This window comes from Camelus ferus, chromosome 5 (assembly GCF_009834535.1).
Source record: "Camelus ferus isolate YT-003-E chromosome 5, BCGSAC_Cfer_1.0, whole genome shotgun sequence".
Lineage (NCBI taxonomy): Eukaryota > Metazoa > Chordata > Mammalia > Artiodactyla > Camelidae > Camelus > Camelus ferus.
This window is the reverse complement of record NC_045700.1, coordinates 42,028,515-42,053,515: the sequence shown is the minus strand read 5'-3', so window position 1 is coordinate 42,053,515 and position 25,001 is coordinate 42,028,515. Positions and strand designations below refer to the sequence as shown.

At 37.1% G+C, this 25,001-nt stretch overlaps 1 protein-coding gene across 3 annotated transcripts in view; it reads right to left on the bottom strand.

Moving 5' to 3' along the window:
* Positions 1–4,002: 4,002 nt before the first annotated feature.
* The window catches only part of XIRP2 (xin actin binding repeat containing 2), a 69,547-nt gene continuing 48,548 nt past the window's right edge, over positions 4,003–25,001 (bottom strand). The window contains exons 4-9 of one of the 3 annotated variants that reach the window (XM_006180694.3): positions 24,798–24,908; positions 23,868–23,940; positions 22,801–22,931; positions 12,792–22,146; positions 10,586–10,719; positions 5,759–5,895 (exon numbers count right to left, since the gene is read on the bottom strand). In XM_006180694.3, the coding sequence (XP_006180756.2) occupies positions 10,625–10,719; positions 12,792–22,146; positions 22,801–22,931; positions 23,868–23,940; positions 24,798–24,908 (9,765 nt within the window). In that variant the 3' untranslated portion in view covers positions 5,759–5,895; positions 10,586–10,624. Of the gene's footprint in view, positions 5,896–10,585; positions 10,720–12,791; positions 22,147–22,800; positions 22,932–23,867; positions 23,941–24,797; positions 24,909–25,001 lie in introns of all 3 variants that reach the window. The other 2 variants (XM_032479618.1, XM_032479617.1) reach the window with 2 other exon arrangements.

Here is a 25,001-nt window from a genome sequence, read left to right as displayed (position 1 = left end):
CTTTAGCTAAAGCAATCCTGGCAGGGGCTGAAAGTTCAGGGCTTTCTATGGGCAGCACTTCCAGCGTCTGGGGAAGTAAATCGTCCATTCCCGATGTGGGGACCTTGGCTGTGTGTAACAGAGTCCACAACCACATACTTACACTGAAGTAAATTAGGAGTATGATGAAATGAAGACAGTGTAGCTTTCAAACCCCCAGATTTCCCACCTGTTTATTTACCATTATTTTGAAGTCTCCCAAATTAAGAGAACTCTTTGTGGTTATACATTTTCCTGGATCGGTTCCCTCTACATCCATAAGCATCAGCTGTAATTAGTTTTTCTTTTTTTTTGAATGGCTTTTTTTTTTTTCTGGTCTGAGAGCTTATATGGAAGATAGCCTGATTAATTATTATTTTTTTTTAAAATTACTCTACCAACACATACTAAGGATTCCATAATATTTGTGGAATGGCTGTTGACTGGGTGACACCACAGTGTGTATTTTTCAGGCTTTCTATCCATCAGTTTACTTTCTAGAAAAAGGTACTATATTAAAAGATAACGACCACACTGCAGACATTCTAAGTCTATTACTTTCCCTCTATCACTTCATTTGCATACAAACACCTAAAGTTTTTAAATGTCTCATAATATTTTAGAGGGAAAACATCCATGCTAAATGAGCCTTGTCAGGTAGCTTAAATTAGCCTTTCCAAAGGACTCCATCAAAGCTGAGACTGAATTACTTTTAAATTATATTTATCCAAAAATATTTCTTGTCTTCTGTTAGAGATCATTTCCAGGGACTGGGGACTTGGAACTTCTTCAGCACCTCTCATACACTCTCTTGGCTCTTATTTTGAAACTGAGTGTTATCTCCATGGCCTATTTCTTTGTTTCTTTTTTTTTCTCCTTCATGGCCTATTTCTGATCTCCATGTAAATTTGATTTTTCTAAAATAAGTTTTCATATTACTGTTAATACTTGCAGCTTTTAAGAATTCTGCATTAGATTTGGAAATCACCCTCCATGCTCAATAGCATTTCCAAAGAGAAAAAACATGCTGCGCTTGTCCTTCACTTCACCACCTGCGATTGTCTTTCTGTAAGTTCATCTTCTCAGCAAAGGGAAAACTTTTCTACTCCTCAACTGGATAGTAACTATTAAAACATGGCAGAGAAAGCATTCTTTTTCTATCTTCCAGTTCCTTGAAAATATTAATATACCATTAGAAATTACTCCAGAGATGTTTATAGAAAATTGTCTGTTTGGGGGGAAATGTGGCAGACTCACATGCTGGTTGCACATTAGGGACTAGGGGGTAGGTGTGCATTCTGCAGTTTCATTGCACTGTGGAAAAACCCCTGTCCCAATCCAAAGAATGTGCTGCTCAGAGTCCCAGATCTGTCACAAGGATTGATTGTGTGGCAGCTGCAAAAGTTAATTCAGCACCATTTTCTGAGTAACAGAACATTTTTGTAAGATTCATTGGAAGGCCCAGTCCTGAAAAAATAAGGCAAAACCTCTTGGAAGCTAAGCTCAGCCTCCTCTGGTAAAGCTTTTGGTCTCTCATGAGCCCATCCTGATTCCTTTGAAAGAGAATTATGTTCCTGGAAATATTGATTTCTATAGCATAAACCTATATATGACATAGTTCTGTAATATAAATCCCAAGTAAAAAATGATTGGAAAGTTGTTTCAGAATATTAATGTACATGTACTAAAAAAACCTGAAGGTGATATGTGATTACTATTGTTATGGACTGAATTGTGTCCCCTTTAAAAATTAATACATTGAAGTCCTAACCCCTGGTATCTCAGAATGTGAGTATATTTTGGGGTAGGGTCTTTAAAAGTGGTTATTACTGTACAATGAGGCACTAAGGTGAGCCCTAATCCAATAGGACTGGTGTCATTGTAAGAGGGAGAAATCTGGACACAGACCCATATAAAAGAAAGACCACGTACAGAGAGAGGATGACCGTCTATAAGCCAATTAGAGAAGCCTTAGAAGAAACCAACTTGCCAACTTGATCTTGGACTCCAGCCTCCAGAATTGTGAGAAAATAAATTTCTGTTGTTTAAGCCATTCAGTCTGTGGTACTTTGTTATGATAGTCCTAGAAAGCTAATAGCCTGCGTGCAACAATAAGAAAATGTACTGCATTTTGGAATTGTTTGTTTATCTACACTTAAGTTCTTAAAGCTTGCTATTTATTTAGCTGAAAGATTTTGTCATAGTTAAACTCATTATTGTGAACTTATATATATATATATATGTATATATAGTGGACTCATTACTAAATTAAACAACATTTGGGTTTCTTAAGCATATCCGAATTTTTTAAAACTCCTACATGCCATCCAAAGAAGGTGATGTTGTCAACAATTTTGAAATACACTATTTCTGATTAAGAAGATTTTAAAACAATACTTTATTGATTGAATGATCGGTAAACAGAAGAATAATTCTTATTTTTCTATTGTTTTCCCTTATGTGTATAATAACTTACTCCAATCCCAAATTTTAACATAATTGAACAGTGGGCTGGGCTACCAAGATTAAGCAGGCAGAATCCCAAGGGAGAATTTTTGTAAAGCAAGGCACTTTAGTAAAAGCACAACTGACATTAAAAACTATACATTAAGACATTATGTCCTAACCATTCATAAGTTATTTTTTTCTCTATGGGAACTTTTGTGTAATCTTAGCATAAGGGATTGTAGAAATGACGCTGTGTCATTGAGAATATACGAAGAGTAGTGTAGAAAGTGCAACAATTCAGTTTGAACAAAAATTTTGCTATTGTAGCCCCACAGCTTGCTATTTTCTTGGCAGACTTTCAGTGTTCAATTAAGTTGGGTAAAAATGCCCCCACAAATGTGTATGTTGAAGCTCTATCCCCCGGTGTGACTGTTTTTGGGGACAGGACCTTTAGAGATGTAATTGAGGTTACATGAGGTCATCAGGTGGGGCCCTGATCCAGGAGGACTAGTGTCTGCAGAGGAAGAGGAAGAGACATCAGGCATGTGCCGCACAGGGGAGAGGGCATGTGAGGACCCAGTGAGAGGACAGCTGTCTGCTGGGCAAGGAGCGAGGCCTCAAGAGAAATCACCCCTGCTGGCATCTAGATCGTGGAAACCAAGACTCCAGAAGTGTGAGAAAGTCGATTTCTATTGTTTAACCCACTCAGTCTGTGGGACCCTGTACGGCCATGTTGGCAAACTGATAATGCAGGTCTTAGATATCTGTTGAGAATGTACTAACAAGAGAGAATTGTATAAACTTTCTAAAAAGAACTCGTTTTCAACATTGCATTTCGGTTTCAAACTTGACAGAAAGGCAACGGGTTTGTGCTTATGGAAGAAAATATGGGATAAGGCCTGTTTCATATATGTACACTTTAAATCAATGCAAAGCAGCTCATTTATATTCATGTTATTTTTTTCCTCACAATCATCAAATGTACTTGAGGAAAGGCAAATTCGCAGGAAATCTGGAAGACAAATTTTCCAAAGACAATGTTTTCCTAACAGAAAAAATTAATATCCATTAAATATATAAGAAAAACTTGACAAACAAAATATAGTGATATAGTTTGTATGCCTATAAATTGCATACAGCAAGCAATTAAAAATTCAGTTTGCATAATTTATTTAAGTAACTTCTAAAACATTTCTGGTTCAGTTGATATCTGAGTATGGACTCCACATTGTTTTGGAAGAAAATTGATATTTTTAATTAAATGTTTATAGACATGTTCCATGCCATTTTATTGGTAGTTTATTGAAGAGCCAAAATAATCCTCACATCTTTAAAAAAGAGAACATAAAAGAGAAAGAATATTTTATATTTTCTAAGAATACTGTGGCTTTGGCTTCATATTGAATTTTTCCAGGAGAGAGAGAGAGAGTATGTGTGTGTGTATTAAATACTTGCCCCAAGACAGATACTTCCTAAATCATGGAAAACACATATACTTAGAATAACAATATATATGGAAAAAAGTAACACAAGTGCTTTAGTTTGCACCCCAGGTGGTTTAATTTTATTTCAGCATAAATTTTAGAGAAAATGTAAGAATTGTGATAAATATCAGCAATATAGAATGTCACCGATGTTGTTATTCGGCATGTTGAAAAACAGAGCAATATACTTAAGTGCCACTTGACAGGAAAACATAGTCATATTTTTCATCTCTTCATTCCAGTCAGAATAAAAGTAGATTCAAACCAATTATGAAAATCATCATAGTGCAATACAAGGAATATGCCATTATGACAGACACGAGATTTCTGATCATTACGTTTACATGTTCAACAAAAGGTTATCAAAATCCCCGAAGTCCTATTTCAGGACATTGGTATTTCTCAGTGCCTGAGTGAGGACTACAGGTGGCCAGAGATGTTTTACTCAGTGTCACTGTAGCACCTATTCCTTTTAATTTGCTCTTCCACAGTGAGTTGTTCAGACTGAATCTCCGCTCCGGGAAATGAAGGCTTAGTTGTAAATTCACTGCTGGGAGCATCAAAACTTTTTTCGTTAATGTGTGCCGCTCCTACTGTTTCACCATGCCAATGTCTGATGTCCTTCCCCAGTTCTCTTAAATACAAACATGGCATATTGTTAACTTGATCTACAGAATCTACTAAGTTTCGCTCAAAAACGTTCTCATTCTTCTTGGAAAAAGCAGTGATTTTCACAGTGTTAGAAAAGAAGAAGTGTAGATTTTTGTTATTCGAATGATATCTTTTGATGTTTAAGATACTTGGGTCAGAAGAGGGCGTTGAACTTTCCCCCTTTACTATGATCCCACCATTCAGGCCCGCCTTGGGGACAGACTGCACAGGACTGCCAGCAGTAGCTCTGTCAGTCTGTTTATCCAGAGCCATAGCTAGTACATTCCTTGAGTAAGTCTTTTCAGATTCAAATATACCAAGTAACTCTGAGATTCTAGAAGCATTTTCTAACTTTTCAACTTGATACTCATTTGCAGGGTAGTGTGCTTCACTTGACAGTGGCAATAGATTAGGGAATTCTAAAATAGATGTCTTCTGCCTGCAATTACTCAGGTATGAGACTGCTACATAATTGTTATTATTATTCTTATTCAAATTCTCTTTATGATTTTCCGGCACTGCCTCATCATCAGCGTTAGCAACCTGTAAAACTTCTGCACCATCAGGTTCATTAGTTTTTTCATTTTTCTTCTTCTCAGCACTCTGCACAACCACATTAATGTTGTCATTAAGATCCATTTCACTTTTCCTCTTATTCTTTGTATCTTCAGCCTCATTCAGCTTATCTTGCACATTCTTATTTCCTTCCTTCTTCTCATCTCTTTTTGCTTCGTGCATTTCCATTACTTTGATTCCTGTAACATCCTCTTTCTGAGACATATGGATGGACTGCAGGTATGGCTGCAGGAAAGACATGTTATTCTGTTCTTGTAGTTTATTTTCCAGAGTTTTCATGTGTTCTATCAACGAGTCACTTTTAAATGCAGCAGATGTAGGGGTTGTCATTTCTGGCGGCCATTTAGGTTTACTCACTTTGAGCTCTCCCTCAAGGGGGAGTGTTTTCTTAGGCATCTCCCTGGAAGGGGGCCAAATGATTTTTAATTTTCCCCTCTCACCACATTTTCTCAAATCATCCCTTTGCCCTTCACTGTTATCAGCATCTAAATGCTTATTAAGCTCTCCAAGCATGGGGGTGTTTTCCGCACTGTTTTTACACATATTTGGTTCTTCATTAGGAGTAAAGTCAACTGAGCTGCTTTGAGTTTTGCAATTCCATCTATCTTTATGCTGTTTGTGTCCAAAACCCTCATCATAATTTCCTTTAGATTTGAAAAGTTGTTTAAAGTGAGGTTTACAATATATTTGTCCATGAAGTGATGCATAATTTCCCAAACTGCCAAAAACAAAAAAAAATTCTTTTAACATTCTATATATACACTGCAAATTCATAGGGAATTAGAGAATTAATTATTTCAAGAATGAGTCAGAGATTCAGTACGATTAACTTACTGGCAATAGGAATGTGCTTATTAATTGAACGTTTCTGTTAGATAATAGTTACCACTAATACCCTACATGATACTTGTCTTGCAGTATTTAGAATTTCATGCTGTACATCAGGTATTGGTTTAATAGGTATTAGAGTGTAATGCATATGTAGTTATAGATGGTGTAAAATGATAGGGCTAAATCTGTGCTAACTCAGTGATTTATGTGAGGGGTTGCAGTTTTCAATAAATCCTGATTAGCATACATGCAAAAATCACCTATTTGAACTTCTGTGTTAACTGAATTTTGAATGAATTGGAAAGCTTGCCTATGCAATTTTTTATCTGGTCTCATTGGAGAGATCAACAAATAGGGTGCCTGTTAAAATTAAAATCAAATTTAGTCAAAGGCAGCAGCAGCATTTTTAAATATCTCTGAATCTCCACCTAAAAGCAGATCAAAACTTAAAACCCATGGATAAAATTACAACAAAACTAAGTGACAAGGTATCCCCATCAACCTCAAAATATAAGGAGGTAAGGACAAACCAGCAACAGCCACAAGACTAGCATGATAGTTGCATCTATATGGGTGAGAGCAGAGGGAGCAAGGAAGGTGTCTGATGGACCTGAAAATATGAGACCACAAAATAGCCAACCAACACTTCCTGGAAAATGTCACATGCTAACCAGAGAACAGCAGCTGAAATTGGGAGAGGTTTTGCCCTTTCCAACAACCAGTGAGTGCAAAGGTCCTGTGGTAGGAAAGACTGAAGAGGCTAGAGAAGTCAAACTCAAAACTGACCCACTGAGATTCCCCTCTTAGAAAAAGACCTCCACACTGAGAAAAACAAATATGGGAGTAGAATCAGAATTCAGTTGGGTAGTGATGACAGAAATGGAAAAGAAGGCCCCAGTCAACACGAGGAAGAGGAACCAAGGCAGGAAATCCCCCAAATCAAGACATCATAGCTTTTGGAACAGTATACGAAAACTAGAAGAGGTAGTTCTGTGAAGTTGGGAAAACTATCTTGAATTTTGCTTCTTTCTAAGATTTGGGAAAACTAATTCTATATACAAGTGAGTAACAGAAAAGTATGAAGGCCAGATATCATGCAAAGTTATTAGAAGAATAAGGGTAAGGAGCATTATAACATCACTGGAGACAATGAAAACATGTTAGAAAAACATGTTTTCAAAATATCAAAATTTTAACCTACTATTTCAAAATGAGCTAAAAGACCTTAAGAAAATGATAAAAGACCTGAAACAACAGCATGAATTTTAATTAGGAAAAGTAATAAACAAAGTGTCAGATAGCAGGAAAAAAATAAAAGGAAAAATGCAGACATGTAAGCAATAAAAACTAAACTAAAAGAAATACAATAGCAAATTAACAGAAAGAATCTTAAGAGAAATAGGAAAATAAAAAGATGAAAATGTATAATCATAAATGGTAAAAGAGATAAGGATTTGAGAGATAATAAGAGTTCCCAAAGAAGAAATGAAGTAATGAAACAAATTAACTACTAAAAAAGATGTAATTTAAGGAAAGTTTTCTGACATAAAAAAGTATGAAATTACATATTGAAAGAACACAGTGGAAAACTGACACTATTGATCCAGAATGACCAACACCAAGGAGCAGTCTAATAAGATTACTAGACTTTTAATAAAAAGAAAAAAAATCTTTGTGTATCTAAAAAGGAAAAAAAAAGTGTATGATGCAAGGGAAAGAAAATTAGATTATCAGACATTTCAGACACTTCATACCAGAAGAAAACGAAATAATGGATTTAAGATACTCAATGAAAGAAAATGTAAGCCAAGGATTTTACTTTCAGCAAGATCGATCTTCCATTGTAAAGATCACAAATTGTTATTAGCATGAAAGGACTCTAGGAATATAGTTTCCATGAGCTTTCTGAGAAATCTACTTGAAAATAAGCTTGAACAACCAGAATTACCATAGAAACATCAACATAAAGATTGATGGTAAACATTAAATAATTACCTATAAACTAAGATGAAATGAAGGCAAAGAGGTGATAATATGGCATGCAATGGCTACGTAATATGACAGAAGACAAAGTACAACCGTTTTTACAAATGAGGTGTCGGTGATCAGGGGAGCAAATGCAATTTTTAATACTTTAATAATCAAATTAGCAGTGGCAATAGTTTTATCATTTCAAAACCGTTGTCCAAATGAATATGGGATATTCTAAATTTTTAAAATTTCCTTTGTCCTTGAAAACCAGAAATCCTGAAGTGGGAGAAAGGAGATATGGATGTAATAGAGAAGAAACTAGGCAAAAGCAATGCAATTTTGAATTCAATTTGGAAACATCATTGTGAATTCATGATACATTTTGTCTTTATATGTAAACATTTACAAGTTCTTAATACTAAAAAAAGCTTAGAAACAGTGACCAACCCAGTAGTAAGAGCATCAAGATTGTAGTCTTGAAATGTCATTTCTCACTAAAGAAAACTAAGGCTTAGAGAAATGACTGATTCCAGATCTGGGCCAGTAAATGTCCAAGATGAGCATGGAATATCTAGTCCTATCAGATAATGAAGAAGCTATCCAAGATTACTAAGGCCTTGCCAAAAAGACTCAGGAGACAACCTGAAGTGGCTTCTGCTGGCCAGGGATAGAATAATTTGAGTTTCTGTAATGATGATAATTGCATCTGATTAAAGACAATCAAATGTGTAAATCTATGAGTTTATAACGAATTTAAATATTTTAAAAGTGGTAACCTCTAGGCAATAAAAAATCATTACATTAAATTGTTAAATAAATAATTGATACATTGACAAAACTGGTAAATAAAGGGAAAGAATAACGTATTATTCTTCCTTTCCTCTACCAATTGTACTACTGTGTAACCAATAGTAGATGAGGGGAAGCATCTCCTGTAAAAATACTCTAACTAATAATGAAAAAGAAATAATGAACTAAAGAATATCAACATTTTGCAAACCTCAATTTAATGGATATACATATTAAGCTTCAATATCTATGATCATAAAACAAGAGAAGAGCAGACATAACGTGCTTAGTATATTCTTATCAACCCTCCCTATGTTCTTGCAAAAGGAATCAAATCTTAGTTTAAACTAGAATGTAGATTAAGCTGACACTTTGGCAAAAATACAGAGGGTAAAGGAGCACCTGATCTGCAATTCCAGACTGTGGGAAACTCTACAGTTCAATATCCTGAGTCCTTCAAAAAATAAACTGTAAAGAATGAAAGGAATAGATAGAAAGCCTATAGATTAAAAAGACTTAAAAGATACATCAAAGTTTTTTTTTTTAAAGAACAAAACTAAAGTACAGTATTTAAGAAAGCACATTTGGATAAATGAAACTATAAAAATGCAAGGGAGCAATTATTACAAAGGATACTATTTACTCACAGGGAAGAGACGGGTTGTGTTTGGGTAGGGCCGAGCAAAGAAGGAGTTTCTGGAATGGCTAGCAATGTTGTATTTCTTGACCTTGATAGTAGTTACAAAGTGTTCACTGTATAACAATTTATTGAGCCACACATTTGCTTTGCTTGGCTTTCTGTATTTGTGGGGTTTTCTACAGTGATTTTTTAAAATGTCAGTCATGAAATACAGATTTTTGAGTCCTTATTATACATCAGCCTTTACTTGGTGTTCGCAAGACAAACATTAACACATTTCCTACAGCCAGCGATAATTACTTTAGATGTGTTATGAATGAGGAAAGCACACAGGATGCTGTGATCCATATATGGAGGTTAAAGCAGGTCTCCTCAGAAGAATGAGTGGATATTAGCAGGACTGAGAGCTGAGGGAGAGGCAAGGGAAAAATCCAAGGAGCAGCAATAATATTTTGGGCCAGCCAGATGTGACATAGAAAAGTAATGATTCTGAGGAACTGAAAGAAATTGTCTTCATGAAAAATAATGTGCAAGGGTGGAAGGGGTGTTAGGAGAAGAGAAGGGACAGAACTTCCTTTTAAGTCATATGAAGATGCTAATTTTTTGGGGGGGAGGGTATAGCTCAGTGGTAGAGTATGTACTTAGCATGCACAAGGTCCTTGGGTTCAATCCCAGTATCAACATTAAAAAATAAACAAATAAACCGAATTACCTCCCCTCCCCTCAAAAGAAAGTAAAAACAAACAAACAAACAAAAACAAAGAAAAATAGATGCAAATGTTTTGGATCAAGGAAGCCATTATATGTTTTAAACAGGGTAGTGAGCTCAGATTTGCATTTCAGAAAGATGATCCTCCCCACATTACGAAGCATGGCATTGGGGCAGGTTGGTGGTTGTGGTGATGGTGGTGAGAAGAACTCTTGATTTTTCTTATTTATGTGGTCTCCATGTTTGGACAAAGGGATCCTTCTGGATTTAAGAAAGCAAAATATCAAAAGGAAAATGGTCACAGCCCTCCTGAGCAACACAGAACAGAACATGACCTCATCCCCTCTTGCTGTTGCCTTAACTGATGGCAGCAAGAGCTGGAGAATGCCATTTTTTGAGACATGCAATGTTATAAGTACTCTGCAGGCTCTGTGAATCTTTGTGCCCCAGAACACAAAAACATTTTACCTCAGCTTACTGTTGCAGTGGTGGCATCGGAAGCAGGACTTATGAAAACTCTGCTTGTCTGCTACTAGGCACTCCATTGGATAAACGGTCTTTTGACAAAGTATACATGTCTCTTTGTCTTGGAGTTGCAGCTTCTAAAATTAAAAATTTATAAAAGCTCATGCAATTCTGTCTTCAGTCACATTGTTTTACAAAACAAAGGATAACAAAACAAACGACAACAGCATGTTACCTGGCCATGCAGTTAAGTAGAAAGCTCTAAGACTAATGTTCTGAATGCTGCTCCTCTGAATGCAGGGCATCCTAACATCAAGGTTTGAGGCTCTGCTACCATCAACCTTACTCTGGTGTCTCTACTATTTCTACATTGTGAAAGTTGACTTTTATTATTTATTATTAGACATACATGATGTGTTCATGAATCTTACTACATTAAAAAGAATATACAGGAAACTCAGCCGTGAGGAGCCCTGAGAGCATGTATCATTCTATATAACTGAACTTTCCATATACGTGAAGGTTTACACCTAACTTGATCTAAAGTTTTTGTTTTGAAAGCATTCTGGAGAGATTTTTCTAAAATATGTACATATCTTTTTCAGATGATATTATATTTGTTTAAATATTTTCTTGATGACTTAGTGTTGACTCTATGACACCAATTCTCAACTTTAAGACAATGAGACTCCTAAATACATTGAAACGTTCAAGGCCATTTGTCCCCAATCTAAACAGCTTTAGATTTTAAGGCTTTGGAGATTCTTACATCAGTCTCTCAGAACCTTCCTACTCTTCCCTTGCTCTACCTACAGTCACTTGCTGCTGGGAATGCCACTAACCAGTGTTCGCGTAGTAGTTCAAACCCGGCCTGGAACTTTCACTGTAGCATTGTTTTGATCCTAACAATGACCCTGTGAGAATAACTAAGCTTTCATAGTAGTTATATACAAAAGCATACAGGCTTAATGTTCTTTATACAAATAAATACATACATGTTAATGCTTTCATGCTCAATTTGGGCTACTGAGAAATCTGGGAGACACATTTCTATATTTAATACAAGTTTCCTTGTGTTTTTTACATTTTTAGTTATCTTAACAGAAACTGAGCTTTTGAAATTAATTAGACAGCTTTGCTTAATTATGTAAGAAGCAAGTACATTAAGAAATCATATTAACCTGATAAACTAGACACATATGTTGCAAATATGATAGAGGCATAATTATTTTTTTCAGCAGTTTTAATTTTTAAGCTTGCTATTTCTTTCAGTCTGTCTAAAAGAATGCACTACCCTAATTATGTTAATTTTTTATTGTGAAGCCTCATCAATTATAAAAAGTAGAAAAATACAAAGAAATGAGCTGCTCTCTGGATTTTAAGAAATATGTACTAAGTTCATATGTTTTAAATATCCCTCTTTCCAAATACAGTCACATTTTCAAGTGTATTGTCCATGTTCATCTGTGAATAAGGCCAATTGAGCTATCATTTGGGGTTTTGAAAAGGTAAAAAAAAAATCACTTACAGGGAAAAAAATGAGGGACATTAGAGAAAGCTAATTCCATCCAACTCAGTAACAATAATTAATATAGAAAAGGTCTAATTCCATACCTACACTTTTGTGAGAGATTCCAATCAATAAAAATCCTTAAAGTACATGTGAAGACTGTAAATTGTTTCTTGGATTATTACCAGGCTGTACTGAATTCAAATGCAAACACCATTTAAGTCCGGCAGTTAAAAATATGTCAATAGTAGATCAAGGGATATTATCTAATATTGTCTTAAACATGTAGATAAAATACTTTAAATAAGAAATATTCATAATGTGCAAATAGCATACAATTACTAATAAGTATAGTGTTACATATAATAATTAATAATATCATAATAACAATTATTATTATACCTGCTGCTTTATCCAAAGCCTCATATACTTTGACAAATACAGGTCTCAGTAATCGATAGAGTAGTATTTGTTATTCTCACACAGTGTGGGTGAATCATATTGAATGCTTTTGTAAAGAGAACGTAATAAAAGCAAGCATTGTAAAAGAAAGGATATCAACAAGCAGGGAAAGCTGTTAGTTTTAGGTTACGCTGTTTATTTCTTTCCATGTACTCTTTCAACTGCAAGTGGTCTTAGTAATGGAACACGTGCCTTTAAATGGGTTAATGTTACTTCACATTTGGCAAGCTCATTTACCGTGTATAAATGCAGCTTCCTCTTGGAAGGTGGTTTTCATCTCAGTTGCCAAAGCATCTGAGGCTGCATATCCCAGGTTTTTAAAAACTCTCTCACTCTCCTGCCATGTCTCTTGAAAATTCCTCCTGAGTTCTTTAGGTGAGTCAGAAACATCTAAAATATGGCCAGCGATGACATCCTCATAGGTTGGTGGGGCATGCTTGAAGTCAAAGCCAGACCTTCCAGCTTCTGAGCTGTGTGACGAAGAGACTGTCATCTTCGACCCAACAACTTGACTCTCGAATGCATCCACACCTGAGAAATGTTCACCTAGAGACCTTGTTTCAGAGCTGCTGGGATGCTTCACAGGAATCGTTTCTTGCAGCTCTCTTGGATGGTTGCGAGAAAAGCTCGTAAAGCTACTATTTTCTAAAGACGTTAATCCAAATTCCTCCTTACAAAATGAGTGACTTTCTTGTTTTATATTATGGTTTGCCTCTCCATTTGCATAAACTCTTCTATTTGACTTTGCTTCAAAAACTGGACCCTCCTCAAATCCCCTGAACCATTTGTTTATTTCATTTTCATGGTCATTCATGAAATTCTCAGCCATCTGAACAGTCCGGTTGGCGGCTTCGTATCTCTGCGCGTGCTCTGACAGGCGGGGTCCATCGACTTTGCGGATGATTTCAACTGCATCAAAACTCTCGGTATCTGGCACTAAGCCCTTAGTGGAATTTACTCCGTCTTTGTGAACGTAAGTCGCCCTTTTCTCTACTTTCCTAACTTCCTCTTGAGCTTCCATTGAGTCTCTGAAGGAACCACTATCAACATGATTGACACTTATAGGTATTGTGATTGTAGGTGGAGAATCCCTACCTCGAGCCTCTATCTTAATTTGACGGCGAAGTGTGGCAGGAGATGTGATGATCTCAGACCTCTTCTCTACTATGGGGACCGGGGTTACTGACGAACATGGGACGGTCCCTCTGGATAACTTTGCAGTGGTGTCTTTGAGTTTGACAAGTTGCTCAGAGCCACTCCGGGGTGGAGACGGGGAGGCATTTGCTCCGTGAATTCTAGGTGGCTGTGGCACAGGCCTTGGTGACGGCTCAGCAAAGCTGTCCTTTTTAGGGGACTGAGAAAGCTCACCCTTAGTAGAGGTTTCTGTTCGCCGGGCGGTAGACTCGATTGTTATGAAAGTCGGTGATGGTGGGCGTGTTTTTAACGAGGCAAGAGAAACCTTGGTATCATCTAGTTTAATTTGCTGATGGGTTTTCACATGATGATGAGCAGTTTCTTCCTGATGAGTTGCTACTTGGTGATGCTCTGTTTTTTCTACAATTGTGCTTTCTTTTTGCTCAGTGTTTTTATTATAGTTGACATTAGCATCAGACACTTTGGATACTGTTTCATTAAGACTAGTAGCTTTATTTCTCTGCTTTCCTGCTTTGGAGGATATCATGGCTGTTTGAATTACATTTTCACAGGACACAAGCATATCCTCTGCCTGACTTTTAATGTGTGTTATTTCTTCTTTGATTTTTTCTACGTTATTCTCCATAGCAATGCGAACTCCATATTCTCTTTTTTCCTCACTTAATAGCCATGCTGGACTAACATTTAACAGCATCTGAAATGTTTTAAGGCCATTTTTGTCTGGATCCGCTTCAAACTGTTTTACCCTAGACAAAATCTGTTGTAGTTCTTCACGTTTTCTCAAGAATTCCAATATATTTACAGCACATTTTCCATCATCCTGCTGGGATTCTTTCACAGAGGAAACTGAAGATTTGTTCTGTGTAATCTCTTGCTTTGAATCTTTAGTACTAGAAAAGACTTGTTTCTGCTGTATGCCCTTGACGCCAAGACATTTTTCTTCCTGCAGATTATTATATGACTGGGGCAATTTTTTACGTTCAAATTGACTTTCAGAAGTCCCTATTTGTGTTTGCTGAAAATTCTGAGTCTGTGAATCAAGGTGTGTACCAGTAACCTTTTGTTCGACTATCTTCTGGGCTGATTTATTCAAATGTTCTTGTTTTGTTTCAACTGTTAGTCTCTCTCTCTTTGGACTGGTCATTGGTGGTCCTTGAATTGTTTCCTCACTTCCTGAAAGTTTCTCACTCTCAGATTCTCTAAATTCTCTTTTCTTCTCTTGAACTATATTGAGCTTACTTTCATGGCTTTCCCCTGTGGATTCCATAGGCAATTTTATTGTTACTCTTTTCTCTTTCTTAGGTAACTGGTGATACTTTTCAGTCACAGATTGTTTATGGCTGTATTCAGTGCTTGCTTCAGTTTTCTCAGTTTCCTGGTACTGTTGTTTGGTAGTGGTTTGAACATCAGCTTCAGATTGCTTTTTATGGCTTGCATAGCTGTGGTTTGTTTCATTTAACTTATGATCTAGTGTTGGAAGTGTGATGGTTTTAACTTTGAAAGTTGGGGAAACTGGTTTGCTTTGGGGCAGGTGCAATTGTTCCAGATACTTCTTCTGCTGTGTTTGCTGTGTACTACATTCTTGGTGACTCTGTTTTGTTTCACAAGCTGATTTAGACTGGATCATGTCCCTTGTGCTCTGTAAAACTTCCTTTTTCATGCTATCTTTGTCCTCTGAGGCTGCTGGAACATGTTGGAGCCTCTTGGCTGTGACTGTCACTGCTGATGTGGAAAGCTGGTTATCAGCACACACTCCTGGTACTTGAGAAAGACTTTGAGATACCAGGTTGGTTTGGGCTACAGTGACCTGTGAATCCATTCCATGTAGGGCACCCTCTTCCTTTGTTTTTTGTAACAGGACTTCCTTTCCAAACTCTGATACTTTTTTATTTTGGCTTTCTGTTTTGACTATGTTGTAGCAAGAACTCTCCTGTTTCTGTTTTTCAAGCTGTTCTCTTTGTTGTCTGTATTTTTCTTCAGCAATCATTAAAGGCGTCTTAAATTTTCTCATGTAAGGTTTTGGACTTTGCTGTCCCACATCTGCTGGAAATGAATGAGACTTGACGAGAGGCGCTACCAGTTTTGCCTTAGGCAGTGAAATTTCTGGAGCCATCTGGGACAGTGACCTTGTAGAGTCCATAGATAATTGTTTTCCTTTATCAAGACTTTTTCTCGATGTGTTCTGCTTTGTCTCTATGTGTTCACTGCTAGTTGCCATTATTACTCTTTTCTGATCCTTTGAGGGAGTAATTTTATATTCCAAATCTGGCAGGGAACTTTCCAATTCTTCTTTTGAGGAACTGTGATTCTTTTTATTATCTATCTGCTTGGAAAATTTGGGTTTGGGGAGTGTGGGAGGTGGCAAACGTCCTCTTGATTTTCCTGTTATGATTTTAGCTTGAGAGCTTGAGGCTTCTTCTTGGGAATGTTGTATGAATGCTCCACTGTGCTTTTCTTGAACAGAGGAGGAAAGGAGATGTGCTGGCTTTAGAGATGGAGTTAGAGGAGGAGGGGGTGGTGGAAACATGGATAGACATTCTCTTTCAGATTTCTCATCTTCTGGTGGTGGAGGAAGAGGGAGGCATGGAAAATTTTCAAATTCAGCCTTTATCTTCTCTGTGGACAGTGAGGGAGGAAATGCATTTTGTTCGGGCAACATCATCAAAGGAGGTGGAGGAGGAAGAGGAAATTCAATTTCTGACGATGCATTGGATGGTGGAGGAGGTGGTGGAGATGGAGGTGGAAGAGGGAACTCACTTTCTTTAGCATTATTTTCAGGGTTAAAGTTCATTGGATTAAAGGACATTTCCATTGCCATTTTTAAATCTGTGGAAGTATTTGTCTTCATTAGAAAGTCCTGGCTCCTCAGATGAATATCAGTCTGCTTTTTGTCAGTTGCCTTAAATTTATTGTGGCTTTTTTGGGAGACTTTCACTTCTGTTACATTTGACATATCTTGATTCACAGGCAAAGTCTGCTGCACTGGCTGAGGGTTCATGTTCTTTTTCTTTATATCTTTATTAGAACATTGCGTTTCTTGCTTTAACAAAGTCTGTTTCTTAAAGTCCCCTGAAACATCATATGCTTTTCCAGTCATCTTGTTGACTGGACCCTGGGTTAAACTGGGCTTAGAGCTTTGTGAATCTGTTGGTATGTTAGTGATGTTGGTATTTTTAGGACTCTTGACAGGGAAAGCCTCAATCTTCTTGTGGTCATTCCTTAGGTCGCAAGTTTGAGTCTGTTGCTTTCCAGTTGTTTTCTCAATAGATTGAAAAGAGTTAAAGACAGCATCCTTCTTTTGTTCTCTCACTGCCTCTGATTCCTTGGTTTTGGAATTTTCCCTAACTGACATTGTTGAAGCCAGTTGTCTGCTCACATGTTCATCCCTAAGATGTTGCTCTGTTGTGTTATCAGTCCAGATACCCATTCTGTCTCCTGATTCCAATACATTTTTAATAGCTTTGTGGGGTGAATTAGATAGCCTTCTAAGGTTTTTCTCAACAGCATTATTGTTTTGTTCACGATCTGCGACAATCTTTACAGTGCCTTTGGGGGCTTTTGAAAGATTAACCTCAGTTCTTTCTTCTGTGAAATTCCCATGACACGATTTGCCTGCAGTTTGATTGAGAATGTCTGTTCCCCCTTGCCACCTGGTCGCTGGCTCAAATGGTCCTGGTCTTGGCTGAAGAACACTTTTTTTGTCCCTCTCGACAGCTACCTGATGAATCTCTGTTTTCTCCTCTTTTTCAGATCCTCCCATCACAGACTTCACATCTTCTTTGATTATACTTTTTTTATCTACCTCTTTGAAAGCTCTTTGTGCTTCTTTCAGACTCCTTAATGATGCTTCAAGGTCATCTAGGATAAGCTCCTTTTTCAGGATTTCCGTCCTTGTGTTTGCTGTCTTTTCAAGGCATTCAATAGCTTTCTCAATATCCCCAGGGATGGCATCAGGCTGTTTAGATTCTTTCCATTTTTGGCTTGATTCTTTAAGTGACTTGAGTGTGGCCAGCATGTCACCTTTTAAAATTTCTTCCGTTTTAGCCACTGTTTTCTGACTTACGGCCTGGCTGAGGGAATTTAGGGTTGACTTCAAATCACCTCTTATAATTTCTTCTTTGGGTATCATGCAAGATGTACTCTGGGGTGCCGTCATAAAAACCTTAACTGTATTGTGCACATCTCCTGGGATGATGTCAGTTTCACTAACAGTACGTTCAACTTGAGATCGTCTTTTCTTTAATAACAATTTGGTGCCTTCTACATCACCACCAATTATTTCTTCCTCCTTTTCTTGTTTCATAGCTGTCAGTGTTTCATTTGACCCTGTCTGGAGTTGTTTGAGATAATCCAAAGCTCCAGTTTCTATGCATGTTGTGAAAAACTGAACATTTCCCCTCTCAGAGGCATCAATTTTAGCCCTTTCAGTTATTTTATTGTTTGATATGGAAGACAGCAAATTATGAATGGTACGTTTTACATCGCCCCCTATTACTTCTTCACGCTCAATTGTGTCACTAGTATTTTCATGGAGAAGACAATAGATAGTCATGTTAATATCTCCCCTTTCATCTTCCTGAATTAAAATGCCTTTCTTTACAGAGTTTTGCTCAGAGAACAAGTTTTTTATTGCTTGTTGTACATCACCACTCACTATCTCTTCTTTTTCAGCATGAAATTCTGTTGATCTGTTTAATAATTGAGTTTTGGTCAAATTAACATTTCCCTTCTCTTCTTCACTAACCAAAATCTCTCTTTTTGTACAGTCTTTTTTGGAAAGTAGGTTCACCATTATATTTCTGAGATCAACCCTGATAATCTCTTCTTTCTGTATCTCAGGAGATGCTTGATTCATTAGCTTGTATTTTGCCATCCGAACATCTCCAACTTCATCAGCTTCAATAATGATTCCAGGAGCCTCAATAACTTTTTGAGAGTAGAGTTCTTCTAAGGTTTCTTTAATGCTCTTGCCAATAATTTCCACCTTTTCTACCCTGTTTTCAGTAAATTTATGAAGGGGTGTAGTTTCAAAGAGCCATGTTGTTGTCTTGACATCAGAAGGAGGGATTTCTTCCTTGGTGATTTTTGTGATGCTTTCGTCTGCTTCGTTAATAGAATCCAAAGTTTGATTTTCAAAAAGCCATACTGCCTGCTTAACGTCCCCTTTCTGCATCTCTTCCTGGGTGACTGTTTTGATATTTTCATATTCTGACCTGTCTCCTCTCAGCTCATCTAGAGTATGAGTCTCAAATAGCCAAGTAGATGTTTTAACATTGCCCTTTTGTATTTCATTGACACTCACAGTTCTTACATAAGTATTCTTATCCAAATTTTCAGACTCAAAGAATTTTTTACTTGTCTTTACATCCCCACCTTGAATGTAGTCTACAGTGGGCACAATATCATGTGGTTCTTTTGAAATCTGATCCAGTGGCTGGGTTTCAAATCTGTATCTGACAGAACTAACATCTCCCTTCTGAATGGCTTCTTGTGTGACAGATTTAATAACATACACAGTCTCCGATTCATTAATTGAGTCTAATGGTTTTGTTTCAAAAAGCCACCTTGTCCCTCGTACATCTCCGTGAATTACTTCTTCCTTTTTAACTGTTGTCACTTCATGATAAAACCCTTCTCGATCTTGAATTGCATAGAGTGGCTGGGTTTCAAAGAGCATTCTGTAGCTTTTTACATCACCCTTTATTACTTCGTCAGTAATTGTTTTCTTGGTGCTGATAAAGTCAGATTCCTCTTTAATCTCATCTAAAGAAAAAGTCTCAAAAATAAAGCACCCCTTTCTTACATCTCCACCTTGTATATCTGTCACTGTCTTAACTAATTCACTGTCTTGGCTTTCTTTTATCATATCAATGGGTTGATTTTCAAAAAGCCACCTACAATTTAAAACATTGCCTTTCTGAATATCTTCAGCCTTTAGGGTTTTGATCTTTTTCAAAACTTCCTCTGAACTGGAACTAATAGAATCTAAGGACTGATTTTCAAATTTATGCCGCATGCCAGAGACATCCCCAGCTTGGATGCCCATTTCTACGGCCTTGATTTCCTTTCCTTCTTCTCCCTGTATGCTGTCCAAATTTTCTGTCTCAAAAAGAAAACATGCTGTTCGAACATCCCCACCATGGATTTCCTCTCGTTTTACAGTTTGCAGCTTGACTGTTGTTTCAGAGCCATCTCTTATGGCATCAAGTGGCTGAGTTTCAAAGAGCCAAGTACAGGCTTTGACGTCTCCCTTTTGAATTTCTTCACTGCCGGTCATTAATGAAACTTTTTCATACAGAGACTCCATTGGCTGGGTTTCAAAAAGCCATCTACAGGTTTTGACATCCCCTTTGACAATATCTGTACCTTGTTCAGTTTTACTTTCTATGTCTTCCAGGTTGCTAAAATATTTAATTGAATCAAGAGGTTGGGTTTCAAACAGCCATTTAGCAGATTTCACATTTCCAGTCTGTATTTCTTGAGCAGATATTCCTCTGATTATCTGAAACTTATGAATGCTTTCATCAAACTGGTCAATGGGCCTAGTTTCAAAAAGCCACCGACAGCTTCTTACATCCCCTCTCAGGATTTCTTCTTGCTGGACTGTCTTTACTTGATGGTATTTTCCAAGGGGATCTTGAATGGCATATAGTGGTGTTGTTTCAAAGAGGGATTTATTTAACTCAACAGCGCCCCTTGTGACCCCTTCCACTTCTATTTTGTGTGATGCATCAAATGTAATTAAATTGTTAGATTCAAAGATATGAGTGTAATTCCTTACATCTCCTCTGTCCACTTCTTCAAGTTTCACTGTTCGTATATACTCTTTCTTATCTTCTCTAATCTCTTCCAGAGGTTGGGTTTCGAAAATCCACTTTTGGTGTCTAACATCCCCCTTTTCTTCTTCAGAAGCAGTAATTTTTTGAAGTTTTCCTACATCTGGGCTATCTTTTAAAGCCTCTATTGGAAGGGTTTCAAAGACATGCTTCATAGTTTGTACATCACCCCCTATTATCTCTTCAGATCTTAGAGGGTCTGCAGCAGGAACTTCTTTTAGAATGTCTAATGGCTGTGTTTCAAACATCCAACACTTTCTAGAGACATCTGTACCTATGATTGTTTCCTTTTCAATGGTGACTTCTGACTCTTCATTGATTTTCTCCAAAGGTTGAGTTTCAAATAACCACTTTGCCCTACTCACTCCGCCTTTGACATTTTCTTCCATGGATATTCCTCGGACAACTTTAATTTCTGTGATCTCCTTGTTAATTGTGTCCAAGGGCTGTGTTTCAAACATCCAACGTGCTGTTCTCACATCTCCCTTTTCAACATCTTCTCTGTGAACAGTTTTAATTTCTAGCATTTGACCTAAACCATCTCTGATAACGTACAATGGTTGAGTTTCAAAACATTTTATGCTTCTCTTAACATTTCCCTTAATTTCTTTGAGCTCAGATCTGAGCTGCAGCAGGTGCACCTCATCTACTGAGTGAAGCTGTCCAAGTTGATCCAGATGTTGAGTTTCAAACATGTATCTCACAGTCTTGACATCCCCCCCAGTTATGTCCTTTATGGCAGTTACTGTTGATTCTTCTTGACTTTGATGCATTTTATTCAGTGAGTCTAATGGCTTTGTTTCAAACATCCAGCGGGCTGTGCGGACATCTCCTCTGGCTAGCTCAGGAATTTTCTCTGCATTTCCTTCAGTGCCAGAAGAATGATCCCCCAGTGTATCTATGGGTTGGGTTTCAAACATCCATGTGGTATATTTCACATCACCACCAGCAATGATTTCTTGATCAGCAATGCCCTTGGAGATGCTATCTTCATCTGGAGAGCCATTATTGATGGAATCTAATGGCTGATTCTCAAAGATCCATCTCATGGACTGCACCTCTCCCTTCAGAATTTCATCCCACTCCAAATGTTCTCTTTCTGAGTTCAGACCTTTTTGAGAAGCGTCATTCGTATGTTCAAAAACATACCGGGCTTGCTGCACATCTGCTGAAACTGAGCTCCCTGGGTTCACTTGACTAGAGACGATCTCAGAAACCTCACTGATATAATCTTTTTCTAAGTTTTTTCTTAACTCTGGATGGATGTGTTTATATAAACGGTTTAATTCATACAAATTTCTTTGCTTGGAATATAATTCTTTGGGGACTGGTGGTATTCTAGGAGGGCTGGGGAGTTCAGGGGACTGGGAAAATGCTGTCACATCTAGTGGAGCTTGAAGTATGTTGGGTGGGGGAGGAGGAAATTCTTCTGTCCTTCCCAAAGGAGCAGCATTAACTTGTATCAGAGCTGAGGAAGTGGAACTGTGGTCACTGTATCTCGTGGCTGATGTTTCCTTCCTCTGGCTGTGTGAAGTATAAGAAGTGGAAGAGGTACCCACAACTGATGATGGCTTTAAAGTCTCTTCATATTCACTTCCAATCTTTAAGGGAGAGAAAATCGAATCTTATAAAGTTGAGTTAGTGGCGGAGCCTTCCTAGGCATGGCCCTTCACCTGCCCACCTGCTGGGACATCTCCATTGGGAACCACAGGTGATATGCTCCATTTAGAGACCTACTTAGAAGCAATATTCAGTGTTTGTCACTATCTTTCCTATAATCCAGTTGCACTTTTAGAGTTAGATTCCCTATACATCAATGACTCAGGATTTTAAAATTTACACATAATCTTGATTATTTTTCTTCCTTTACTTAATGTGCTATGCAGAGTAATCTAGAGGGAAACAACAAAAGTCTTAAAGTACTTTTGAGGGTTGTTTAGTTTTCTTTGAAATTTTAAACAGAACAGAGTAAGTATATGACATTTTTAAAATTGGCTTTATTATTTTATCTAATGTTAGTTATTAAAGTTTAGTGCATACATAATTTTTCTCTTTCCTAATTTTCTCTAGTGAGAAAAGTTTTCATTCTTTTTACTGCTCTTCTCATATAGAACAATATTCTTATGGAACAGGTTAAGTACCGGTTCAGGATATATTGTTGTTTGAAAAACCACCTCAACATTCAGTTTGAAAATGCTATGTATTTACATCTGGCTTTATACCTAATATGTCTCTGTGTAGAGAAACCATCTTACCTTAATCTGCTTGGCTGGGGTTGTCTCTTTGTCAGAATAAAGGACCTTTTCCTGGGCAGATTTTTCAAATTGCTCTTTTAAAAACTTAGTTGAAACCTTTGGAATCTCTTCCTCCTCAGGTGTATCTATGACTACAATCAGAAAAGAACACCAGGGATGTTATGTAGCTAATAAACATGACGTTTGAGAAGGCATTATAATGCTATGGGGAAACTTCTCATAATGTATGTTAAGTACAAATATTCAGGATACAGATGTATACATATGGCAAAATTTCATTATGTAAGTTAGTCTGTCAAGAAATACAGGAAGAAAAATGGTGGCATATATGATGAAACTTGTTTATTTTAATTGTATATATTTTCCAAATTTTCTACAAGCATGTTTTACTCTTATGCTCAGGAAAAAAATAATAAAAGTTAGAAAACAATAAAAAGAACAGCAGAAGAACAGAAAAGGAAGATCGACTTTCTTAAACAAAACTCAAGTAAAACCAAATTCAGATACTGTCAAGTAATGTTTGGGTCACCGTTGGCTTAAATGTTCCCTTTTAGCTCTTCAGGACAGCAAAACTTCTCATTCATCTTTTATAGGCAAAACACCTTGTACTCAATAACAGAAACTTGCATAGAGTTGTCTGTAGTCTAATCTCATATCTGCAGGTTGGGGAATTTGACTTAAAAGTGCTTAAATCTGTTAGTAAAAGTAACACACTCTAAATAGCTTTTATGTTCTCAGGGAGCCTGATCAACATCAAGTTTGATTCTAGATCCCTGAGGCAAAAAGCATTTCGGAGGTGGCTGGCTTACCACTTTTTAGGCTTTGAGGATGAATACATCATAGGGCTGAAGGGCAGTGAACTCTTTTAGAAGCTTATTGCATCTCATACCACAGGCAAACCTAAGTATAATTGTAAATAGAAGTACTACTACCCATTCCCTTTTGGGATCGTGAGTCATAGTTACTAACTTAGTGGGAAGGACTGTGCTTCGGAAATCCTCCCTTCAAACACAGAAACATCAATAGGAAAAAGGTATGCTGGGGTCAACTCTACCCCATGTTCTTACCTGTTTCTTGAACGTATTGATGGAGCTGAGAAGCTTGATTTATTTCCTTGGTGTGCTTTCCAAGATGAGAGACCTGTGTTTAAAGATAATTTAAAATAAGTAATTCTTTTTAAGAATTTAGTTATTTCAGGATTGCACACATATTCTTCCTTTCACAGTGATTTTTCATCTGACTTCAGTGCACATTGAGAAATGCTAATTAAACCTCAATCATTTATTTTAATGCATGAGCTCATGCTATAGCAGAACACATATGAATTGATACTGTGAATGAAAAATACTGCAAACCATATCAGTAAACAAAGAATGCTGAAGTCATCAAGTCATCAGCCACTGCTGCCACCCACCACAGTGAAGACAAGCCTGCAGCCCAGCCTCTGCAGCCACTCACAATGGTGCACTCTGAGGGGACTCAGAATAATAAAGGACAAGATACTGGCCCTAGAGAGCTAGATGCTTGTCAAAGGAATGAATTCAATGGGCCCAAATGTTTGCTTCCTCCCATACATAGAAAAGCACTAAATTCTCTAAGTTGAGATGTCTGTTTTTCTTTGGATAACTAGTAATCTTTTATTGTTCCAACTACCTGGTCTTTGTTGTAAAGCTCCTATATATTCTAGCTCCTCTCCTACCTCTTTGGAGCAGTCCCTCAGAGTGATCTGAGAGGCTATCATTCTGGCTCAAGTCCTCCTACCAAGTAAAACATAACTCTCAAGTTTTAGGCTGCACATTTGTTTCAGTCGACAATACCTAAAGTGCACTTGTATTTTTAGGGTGCTCATTTTATTTTTCAAAGAACATCAACTCCACAGTGGGAAAAGAGACATTGATGTGTACGGATATTAAATACATAAAGGACAATAAAAGCAATTGCTTATAACAAGGTCAGAATTATCTTTATCTTTATCTGTTATCTTTCTAAGTAGTTACCATTTCTGTTCCAACAACATCAATTTTTTGTGCTTTGGAAGTTTCTTGTTCATTTCTTTCCATTTCCTGGCTGCTTCTTGAAATGTCGACCTGGCTGCTACAGATTACCTCCTGAAAATGAATGAATGAATGAGCGAATGAATGAATAGACAATGCCTTAAGAAAGGTCTGGAATTTTTAACTTTTTTTTAATTAATGGAATTT